The sequence below is a fragment of the Leptinotarsa decemlineata genome, unplaced genomic scaffold (assembly GCF_025532065.1).
Source record: "Leptinotarsa decemlineata unplaced genomic scaffold, Ldec_3_MD MMD2_tig00026316_RagTag_RagTag, whole genome shotgun sequence".
Lineage (NCBI taxonomy): Eukaryota > Metazoa > Arthropoda > Insecta > Coleoptera > Chrysomelidae > Leptinotarsa > Leptinotarsa decemlineata.
Window position 1 is genome coordinate 2,218,736 of NW_027412685.1, and position 12,020 is coordinate 2,230,755.

Here is a 12,020-nt window from a genome sequence, read left to right on the forward strand (position 1 = left end):
TTCAGACGCACTTCTTACTTTCTATATTTGAGGGGGCGCAACCGAAAAAAGTCAAATAATGCACTGAATAGAAAAAGCGGATCATGAATAGCTGACAGCAAACGTTTGTGTTGTCATTACAATTATTTTAACGTAAACAGGAAATAGTGTAAGTGCTTATATTATTTGTTATAATCAAAATTTTCGCGCACTTTCCAATTTTTAATAAGCAGGATTAGTGATGTTATTAGTGTCACCTGTGATTCATCTCACACCCAAATACATTTCTGTCTGGTTTCTACACTACCTTTAACTTAGATTTATTCACGAACCCGGATTTATCTTGTTGAAGGGCCTCGAAAGCTAGCCAAACGCAGTTTGATATGTTTTCGAGTAACACAGCCATGCTCACATTGCTCACTGCAAACACGTAGTTAACGCAAGTGAATCATCGGTTAACGCGATATCTGCCGACAATCCCACTAACCAGCTGATCGCCACTGGTTGATTGTTATAGTTTCTTGGATGGAATGGTACACACCAGTTTCCTTCCGTAGTCCAATAGAATTAGGCGCAAGAGATCAAATTTTAGAAAGAAATTCAAAAACATGTGAGCGATACGTTATTTTTATTCGGGTCAAAGCTATAAACGAGATTATTTACTTTTTGTTTATTAAGACATTCTTGAAAAATATCCCTTACTATTTTCCACCATCTATGATCATCGATATTCAAATATTGACATTCATTACGAACAAAATTGAAATATTTCAAAAATGATCAAAGCTACCATAAATTATAGCTAGAAATCGGAATATCAAGTTGGTGCTGAAAATACCAATGAGTATGCTTGAGCAGTGAATACTCATTCTCTTTGGTATAGTTCAACTGAACTATGTACCATATATATATATATATATATATATATATATATATATAAAATAAATAGATAAGTACTCTTTGATCATTCCCATATTGATTTCAATTTAAGAGCCACCGGTATACGGCTGTTTCAGCCTATTGGGCATCGTCAGTACCGGGCAGGCGGTCCTCGATTGAAGACAAAATGAGAAAAAACCAAGAAAGTACTTGATAAAAATAGCTGCGTAAACGCAAGCGAAACATAAGTGGAACCACCTATTGGTGTGACACCCAAGTCAACTTGCCAAGTTTTTATGTCAGTGTTGGTGGTTTGACCAATCAACCGACAACTGCGGTAGCAGAAATTTGGGAAGCTAACCTGAAATGCCATCGGAAAACGAATCCACATGTTTCTAGATATGATATGAAATCTAGAAAGATTAATGCAGTCAAGCTGCTGGAAAATAATACCATGAAAATCAAAAAATAAATAGATAAGTACTCTTTGATCATTCCCATATTGATTTCAATTTAAGAGCCACCGGTATACAGCTGTTTCAGCCTATTGGGCATCGTCAGTACCGGGCAGGCGGTCCTCGATTGAAGACAAAATGTGAAAAACGTACTCAAGAGAAATAACTGCGTAAACGCAAGCGATACATAAGTGGAACCACCTATTGGTTTTTCACTATCAATATCGTCATTTAAATCAATAATGAATTTATTTCCACCATTAATATGGAAGTGTTCAATCTCCATATAGTCTTTTTCAACTAAAATTACTATTTTAATCCCTTTCTGCCACTCGTCTTTTTTTAACCAATTCTGAAGAGTTTTCATTAGATGAACACCCCAAAGGTTTTGGTAATCCTGTATCACATCGCGTCTTGCGTTCATAAGGTTTGTTTTTGACTTTTTCACGTACAGTTGAGAAAGGAATTTCGGTCAAATCTGATGTTGCTTGTAATACTTAGTTTGTTTTCCTCGAAACCAAACTTGAGTTGTAGATTCTTATATGCATTGAAAAATTCTCTATGTGTTTCAATATTCAAATGCATCCGAATCTTATTCACTGGTATCTCTTTTTCGCATTGTTTACCATCGCTTTTGGAATCACTACACTGGAAAAAGTCTGCGTTGTTATCACACTTGTTATTACTATTAATACTTGTCCAAGGACGCCACATTTTAAACAGATAACAAAAATTTTGAGTGACTATAACTGCACCAATATCGAATTTCAACACCCAAATCGCGATCAGTTTTTAAACTGAACACGACGGCAATAACCATCCCCGCATTCCCAATTTTGTCACCGTAACATGACTTGAAATTCAATTTTATAACTGGCTGAAGAGTTATAAAATTGAATTTCATGTTGCGATAAAAAACAGAAATCGGGAGTGCGGGGATGGTTATCGCCGTCGTGTTCAGTTTAGGAACTGATCGCGACTTGAGTGTTGAAATTCGATATTGGTGCAGTTATAATTACTCAAAACTTTTGTTATCTGTTTGAAATGTGGGGTCCTTTTATATAGTTTACTTGATAGCTTCCTCTAGACGGTTGTTAGAGAAGTATAATGAAGTCCACGTATAGCATCCGATACGCTATGTAGGTAACTGTATTTCTTTGCGGTGGATAACATAGGTCTCTCGGTTGATTCATGATAGATGGCGATCTTGTACATGTGAATCGGATGTAGTATTGAAAATGATTTTTGAACCTTTTTTTATTCATTCATTTTAGAATTGATTTCGCAATCTCCCGCAATTATTGAAATACATTTGACCATCCTGAAAACGATAGATAACTGAAGATAATGATGATAATTCATTCAAACGGAATTTAATGAAAGTTAATATAGTAAAAAATTTGAACTAACGAAACAGCGGAAATCTGCTATTTTCATAACTATAAAATATAAAATCGAATGAGATAAATCAAGAATGCAATGAAGTGAATAGAAAAACAAGAAAATTAAACGATAAAATATAAATGATTATTTTTCATCAATTATTTTAGGTAAAACTACTACTTCTGGCTGAAACTTTGGCGAGGTTGTTCAATAACATTTAAGTCCCATTCCTTTGAAGAGATTTATTTGAAATATTTACAAAACGAATTCAATAATATAAAAGACGATAGAAGATCATGACGAAATTTTAAGTCAGGACCGACAAGAATCGATACATTATACGACACCAACCAAAATTAGATATAATAAATAATCCATAACATATGATACTGAAATTGAACACATTTTGCAACCATCAGTAAACTACAAAGTTTATTAGTATATATGAAAAGTAATCAGATGACATTATTTCGCTTATTTTACTTATATCAAATAATTATTATTTTTGAATCAAATTAAATAAAATTAGCCTATGAATGTCTTTACGTACTGTCATCAATGAGATTAGTAGATTGAACTCATTCATGACGTGAAGCTGTAATTTTATAAATGAACTGAATGCTTTATCTTGTAATGTTATTCAGATTGGTGTTGAACAGGCAATAAGACAAGTGACTCATTCTGAAACATCAGCTGTCCACCATTGAGGATGAGAGTGTTCAATGTAAGTGGAATTTTTCTTTTTTCATATACTATATTGTGTAGCAATCCTGTGAATGTTATCTGATTCAATTCCATAACGAATTTCTGGAGTAAAAACTCAATGGGAAAAAGTGTTTATTGTATAATTCCATATTCACATAAAAGTAGTTGTTTTATCTCCCTTCATATATTGGAATCTTAAAGGTACATCAGATATTTACATAATAATATAGGCATAATTCATTATAATATTAAATTTAACAGTTCAAGAATAACTTTTCAAAACGCTCATTTCCTTTTTTTTATAAAAGAGGATGTATGCATCTCCACTCACAAGCGATTCTGGTGAAATTGGTGACACGTGTGAATCATTGTATTCGTGCCACGTTCCAGTATAGGGATGTCTGCAGAATGCTGTATGATGTCCGCTATAGGTAGACCCACTGTGATTCGAAAGTGCATATAGATCACAACGACAAGGAGTCAACATTGTCTGCTGCATAATTGTTCATATCTAATCCATCCAGAGGATATTCGATGGCACCATTCAATTTGCCTCTAAATCTTTCTGTTAGCGAGAATCTTTTAAAATGAATGACTAAAATATAGGAAAACATATGGATAGATAGAGAGTTTGTGGCATATTCTTCTTTCCTTGCAACTCGAACACGTCGGTTTTTCATATCCATCTAAAGTTTCCTCTTGTGATAAACTCAATTCGCCAGTTCTTTGTGGTATGGGTGGTGAAAAATTCCAGAAAGGATCGAAAGTTACAGATGAGTGTCCACAGTGTATGCACTTCATCGTGAATTTTAATTGACAAACGAAATTATCTACAATCTTAGAGTAATATGTACTCAAATAAATCAGCCATGACTCTTGTGTTTTTTCGCTGCCACTCAATTTTTCGTTAATCTATGTTAAGGTCAGTTTAGGTTTCTCATTAATTCTCTTGAAGATGATCACTTGGTGATCGAAACACGTGTCGAAGTGTAAAAATAACGATTTGGTGTTGGGAAAAAACCCTAGTAATATTCATTACTACACCAAAGGTTCCAAACAGTAGACCATAAGTACATAATGACGGCCAGGTCAACGGAACTGAGTTTTATCTTCCTCTTGAAGATGATCACTTGGTGATCGAAACACGTGTCGAGGTGTAAAAATGACGATTTGGTGTTGGGACAAAACTCCAGTAATATTCATTACTACACCAAAGGTTCCAAACAGTACATTATAAGTAAAAGATACCTTTGTTATTTCAAATAGAACACCCCGTATTTTTTTGGTCTGAACAGTATAAAATTCAATTTTCTTTCATTTCATTTCGAGGTTCCCTATACCTAATATGAACAGTTTTTCAGATATTGTCTTTTTCTAATACTATAGTCCTTATTTCGATGCATTCTTTGTACTGAAATAAATGTACTCTAATACATGAATGTGAATGTTGAGTTATTTGTCAAACACAAAATAGAATTTGGTAAGCGATTCTAAGGAAAAAACATTAATTTTTCCAATGACGAAAAAGTGAATATGCGTTTTGTTTATTCGAGATGTTTGAGAAATGCTGCCAAATCTTTGGCAGTGTATCAGGAATTGTATCCTGAACAACGACAACCTAATCATAGATATTTTCAACGTATCGAAAATAGTTGACGAAAAGAAGCCTCCAAAAGGAAATGTGGTTACTGAATGTGGTGGCGATAATGAAATCGGCGTTGTAGGTGGCTTCAAAAAAGATTCACAATAATGATAAAGTAGCATCCATTCGATATGGGATTTGTGAAAAACAAAAAAATTGAGAACAAGGAAGTATCCCTGAGTTAAATTGCTCAGGAGTTTTAACGTTTATTATGTAATAAAGCACTAAAGGATTCTATGTTTGTACATATATGATAAAAATTTGAATGGTAAAGGAAACTGTTATATACTACAAAATATTGTGAGATTGCAGGGAATAATTTATCAAATGAAGACGCGGTACCAATATTTGGTACCAACAGGATGGGACACCATCTCTCAATTGAGGGACTAAAGGCGTATTACTCAATCAATTATAATATGATAGGTGGATTGCAAATAATGGGCCGTACATTTGGCCATCACCCTCTCTCGATTTGTCCCCTATGGACTATATTAAAAATATTGTGTATGCAGATCCTGCAATGGGTATTATTTATATTTAGAAAAAACATTATTTTTGAGTTTTCGCTCTTTTATGAAACATTTACAAAAAAAAAATAGTTCATTATAGCTCTAATAGACTTTCTGTAATTGTCCGAAATAAATGTTTCACATCCCATACTTTTATAGTGGACATGTGCAAGTTTTATTTAAAAAAACTATATCTTGTGACCGGTTGTTTTTTTATGCAGGAAATGTTTCATGAGAATGAGTTAAAATCGTCTCGGAATCTCAATATCCATTTTATATCTTCAGAATTAGTCATCGATTCCGAACAGCTTGTTTAATTGGAAATGTTACCCCTAGAAAACGATGATGAATCCATAATAGCTTATGTATTCTATCAAACTTTTGAATTTCATGGGGGAATCACTCGAGAGCCGAATACCTAGTTTTTTTTTTGAGGAAACAAATGAATATTTTGAGAATGGTTTATTTTTGGTTTAGGATGCATTACTTCAACTCACCAGGTATTCAAAATGTAAAAATATACCTTAAATTATTCACCAAGGAAGTTTTTCAGCAGTGGCTGAATAATTGCGAGTATAGATCTTCACACATTGTGCGTGGTAAAATACTCGAAGCTATAGTCGAAGAAAACGGTATTGTGCACTCTTAAAGTTGGCGGCACTCTCAAAGTCCACAGAAACCGATACATAGAAATGAACCGGCAACAGTGAGTTGAAGTAATACATCCTAAACCAAAAATGAACCATTCTCAAGATATTCATTTGTTTCCTCAAAAAAACTAGATATTCAGCTCTCGAGCCGAAATTCAAAAGTTTGCTAGAATACATACGCTATTATGGATTCATCATCGTCTTGTAGGGGTAACATTTCCAAATTATTAAACAAGCTGTTTGGAATCGATGACTAATTCTGGAGATATAAAATGGATATTGAGATTCCGAGACGATTTTAACTCATTTTCATGAAACATTTCCTGCATAAAATATCACCGGTCACAAGATAAAGTTTTTTTTTAATAAAACATGCACATGTCCACTATAAAACTATGGGATGTGAAACATTCATTTCAGACAATTACAGAAAGTCTATTAGAGCTATTATGAATAAATTTTTTTTTGTAAATGTTTCATAATAGAGCGAAAACTCAAAAATAATGCAATGTTTTTTTCAAAATATAAATTAAAAAAAAAACAAAATATAAAAAGTATTACATAATATGTTTCCTGATCTTCTATCGTCTCTCATATTATTGAATTCGTTCTGTAAAGATTTCAAATAAATCTCTTCAAAGGAATGGGACCTTAATGTTATTGAACAACCTCGCCAAAGATTTCAGCCAGAAGTAGTAGTTTTACCTAAAATAATTGATGAAAAATAATAATTTATATTTTATTGTTTCATTTTCTTGTTTCTCTATTCACTTCATTGCATTCTTGATTTATCTCATTCGATTTTATATTTTATAGTTATGAAAACAGCAGATTTCCGCTGTTTCGTTAGTTCAAATTTTTTACTATATTAACTTTCATTAAATTCCGTTTGAATGAATTATTATCATTATCTTAAGTTATCTATCGTTTTCAGGATGGTCAAATGTATTTCAATAATTGCGGGAGATTGCGAAATCAATTATAAAATGAATGAATAAAAAAAGATTCAAAAATCATTTTCAATACTACATCCTTTCACATGTACAAGACCGTCATCTATCATGAATCAACCGAGAGACCTATGCTATTCACCGCAAAGAAATACAGTTACCTACATATCGTATTGGATGTTATACGTGGACTTCATTATACTTCTCTAACAACCGTCTAGAGGGCGCTATCAACTAAACTATATAAAACAGTTTTATCGTGAATGCTTTGAAAGCCAGTCGGAATAAAAACATACTTCCAAAAGAAATTACGAATAATAAATAACCTGTGATTTTCAACCACATATTTCCTGGTGTTTGGTATTCGTTTCATTGCTATTAACTTCTGGAGAATATTTCCGTTTTCCACATTGTTTGGTATCGTTCAAGTGATGAATATTATCATGTCACATTAATTATGCGAATGACTGTTGAATTTTTTTTCAGTTTCAATTTTTGAAATAGCAAATTCTCGCAAAACTGTTTGATGAAAGCAAATTTTTTTCAAAATGCCTATTGTTGATTTTTCCTTCTCTTTCAGAATTCAAAACAGAATGGAAATTCTCCAAGTAGATAACCAAGATTCAATAAATCAAAGAGAATCTGAAACAACTAGTTTTCCTGCGGATATTGAATTTTGTCATTTGTAAATCAAATATTCATAATGGAACTAAAACATTACTCAATGTAGTGAATGAAAAAGGTAATTCCTGGATTTGAACAAAAATATAGTATGTCAATGAAATAACGCATAAATTAAATGAACAATAATAATGAAAAATTTCGAAAAAGAATGATTTTTAACTTCTTTTTGGTGTTTTTTAAAATGATAAAATTAAAAAAATCTATCATATCCATTGAAAATACTTTTCCCACACCGGAACAAAATATTGTCTCTCGACGCAAATTTAGCTAGCCACCAAGTTAGCATCATCAGAAAATGATAACATCGTCATATTCTGATGATACTAATTTGGTTAGCGAAACACGGGTCAGTAGATTTCAAATGAACTTTGGTTCATTGAAAAGCCGAGTGAAATTTTGATCCAATAACTTGAACATAGTTCGATGTGGGTGTCATCTTTTGGGAAACAAGTTTAAAAACATTTCCGATGTCCTAACACTATTTCTATTGGATTTGTAATAAATTTGTATCATATCTCTTTTTTCTTCATTCGTTAAAACCATTTTACTCCAAAAATTCATTGACTTGTACTATAACGAAATGTCATTGAGTGTAACAAATTGAAAGTCAAATTTAGAAACATCAAAGAAAAAGAATGATACCTTTTGATACATCATTGAAAAGGCAAAATCTGGATGTGTTCAAAACAAAAAGAATCCACTGAAGCGCTCTTAAGAAAAAATAAAGTTGATGATGGTGGCCAGAAGACGAAATGTCGGATAGCAAATCTGAAAAAACCATTATGTAGCAGGGAAGAAGTGGCAGTGTGGAAATGCAATTCATTTTCGAATCCTTCGAAAAATAATGTCAGAAAAAAATAAAAACCATTTTCGAAATTTCTGTTTTTTCCGGATTTCTCCGGATATACTCGGAATTTCAGAACTTTCTCAACAGCAGATTGTTAGTCATTTAAATACGCAACTCTGTCTCGATTTAACTATCTTCGTATCTCTCATAGTTTCCGAGATCCCAATGGTGAGGAATTTGAAACATCCTGTATACTCGCTATAATAACTAATTAAACTCATATTAGTTCAGTTCATAGACTGAAAATGCTGAAAAATAGAGATAGTGCTCGGAAAATTATGAGCGATGGCTCATAATTTTTGCAATTTTTCAAAAATTTAAAAAATTTGAAAATTTTTCAAAAACTATTATGTTATGATTTTTAGATGAAAATTTTGTTCTCAATAACACTTTTTATTTTAATTATATATAAGCTTGTTTTATATTTAAAATGTTCAAATAATCATTTAGAATATGTTTTTCATTTTTAAAATCTCAATTGACATTTTTACAAATTAACAAAAAAATTATTATTAATCTTATTGTATATTAACTAAACCAATTGTTATACACAAATTCTCAACCGCGATGATTTTTTTTCTCAAACTGCTGAAAAATATTCATACTTTCGAAACTTTCGACGAAAATATTTTTAGATATTTCATTGTACTTTTATTATGAGCTACAAAAGTTGATTGAACCACTCCATTTTTTTACTTAAAATTGATTAGGTTTATTTAAACATTATTTGGTTTTTCATGTATTGATGTATTTTTTTGCAATTCATTCAAACAAAATACATTAATAGATGCAAAACCAAATGATTTTCAAACGAACAATTGCATCGGTTGCAGATTGAATCAATGAATGACATTTTCTTAAAGGTATATTATCATATTTGCGTAATTTATTATACTGGAAGTGAAAAAATATCAAAAAACGTCAAAAGTGCCTGATATTTTTATATTTTTATAAACAAATGCAAATAACAATTGATTCATGATAGTATAAGATTTGCTGAAAAATTCACTTGAAAGATCTATCAATTTTCTATAAAAGTGTATTCAATGTTTATTTTCATATCTTCAACAGTCACATAATTTTCAAAATAAAAATGAAAAAAAATCTTTCAAAGTTTGAAATGTATGATTGTTTTTGTAATTTTTGTAATTGAGAAAAAAATATATCGCGGTTGGGAATTTGTTCATAAAAAATTGTTCAGTTGATAAGCAATGAAATTATCAATGAAACATTTAATTCGTAGAGAAGTGTCAATTTTTATATTCAAAATAGGAAACATTCACTTACTAATTATTAAAACATTTGAAACATAAAGAAACGATTATAAACTATAGAAGATTGTTGTTGAGAAATCTTTTTTTAAATTATTATATTATGAAGAAAACAATATTATATTTTTTTCCCGAATACTCACATAGCCTATTTATTTATTAACAATTTCTGAGCATAACAAATGGCGTTAAACATTTTTCGTTTGTCTTTATTCAATGAAAAAACGAGAATATGAAAATTAGTTAAAAAAATCATAACGATACGTCGATTATTTATCTTTATCGCTATACAAAAATTATAATAAACAAAATATCAAAAAAACAATTACGTGATCTTATTTAATACACCGATGAAAAGAGCTACTCCACAAGGCGGAAAATTTTTTGTAAAATCATTTAACATGTTTTGTGGTGTTTAATGAAGACGCAAGTCAAGTTACATATTGTTGAATTATAATTCTAGCTTTTTCAATAATTCACTTTAAGACTTTCTTTAAAAATATTCGATTTTTGTGATATTCAGAATACACTCTAAGTTTTATAAATTTTTGAATTCATATTTGATATGGCTGCTAAAAAGATACGAGTTTCGGCAGTTGGGACTTTCCTAATTCTTTATAGTTTTTGAAATATTTGCCAAAACCTAAATACCATTTTTACATCTTGATTTGTTGATTTGCTTTATATTTTTGGATGTGCTAAAACACGGTTTCAAAATATTTTTCTAGATATCATTCCGAATCGAATCGCACGTATTTTTCCGACCATGGTCTTGTTCCACCATTTTTAACTTGTGAACTAGACTACATCGTCACACCGCGCGAAGGAATAAAAAAATATTTGTGATATAATATTCTGAGATATTCTCACTGTTGTTCACAAAAAATGTTGGCATATTCCCACCTCTGTACATCTTTATTCCTACGAATCGAGCTCTGAAGACGTTTCATTTTTAATTTTCCATAACACATCTCCTGTTGCTCAATTACTTCACACAAACATATATATGCTATTGAATTCACCTCAAAGTGATATATCACAAGTAAGTAGTCCAACTAAAGGTTTCCTAGTAGATGCTTAAGAGAAGGGAATTTATAGGACAAAGACATCTTTTGGGGAAAAAGTTCTACCTCGAATTACAATTCGACGGATCTGAGCAATTTCCAGTTTTTTAAGGATTTCGGAAATGAAGTGAATGAAAAGTTTGACCTGTTCCTAAAGTTACATTCTTTGATTGATTTTCTGAGCAATGTATTCACGAGTTCCTCAACAGTTTCCATTCATTGCATCAACATGAGTACATGACATATCCTATTATCCTAAAAAGTCGTGTAAATTGATTTGTTATCCACTAGCACGTTCTCACAATTTTTCACAATGATTACCGGATACAGTAAAAAAATCAAATGAATGATTGCAATTATTCTCATTACTACACCAAATATGGTATTATTCACTTTGAGTATGCGATAGACGTGAACATCATAATAATGTATGCCTCGGTTTCTCTCCAATGTGAAGGCTGAAAGTTTATACATATTGAGTTAGGCATTGACAATGAATGACATATATGAGCAAAAAAATATTGCCAAGGTCATACGGAAGGTTCTCGGAACATTCGGTGGAAGTGTTCTGTTTATTAAATTCAAGAGCCATTCGAAACGAAAACAAAACTGAGCCGTGCTGTGACTTCTGAGATATTGATATTCAATCCAACAAGAGATGAAATAGATTGAAATAGAGCATGTACTTGGTAAAAAACAAATAGGTCCTTCAAAAATAAATATCCAGGATGATGGCGGTGATTCCACCAACTATTATTTGAAATATGACTACGCCAAACTGAGTGTCTTGAGTATATCATTTTTCAATTCAAATACTTGTAGGATAAAATATCCAGAAGAAATATGAAAAACAGTGTCTCTAGCATATACTCGACGGAAAAACATCAACTAACCCAGCTAAACCCGTGCAGAAAGCTGAAGTAAAACCATCAGGTACCTGTGCAACGTCTTCCAGTTGGAAGATTCGTCTCAAGTTACTTTTTATGCAGGGTGTTTCCC

At 31.5% G+C, this 12,020-nt stretch overlaps 1 protein-coding gene across 1 annotated transcript in view; it reads right to left on the reverse strand.

Moving 5' to 3' along the window:
• LOC111513560 (switch-associated protein 70) overlaps positions 1-474 on the reverse strand; it is a 30,252-nt gene extending 29,778 nt beyond the window's left edge. Inside the window, exon 1 of the mRNA XM_074181787.1 lies at positions 287-474. Within this exon, the coding sequence (XP_074037888.1) occupies positions 287-385 (99 nt within the window). The 5' untranslated portion in view covers positions 386-474. The remainder of the gene's footprint in view (positions 1-286) is intronic.
• Between the last annotated feature and the right edge of the window lie 11,546 nt (positions 475-12,020).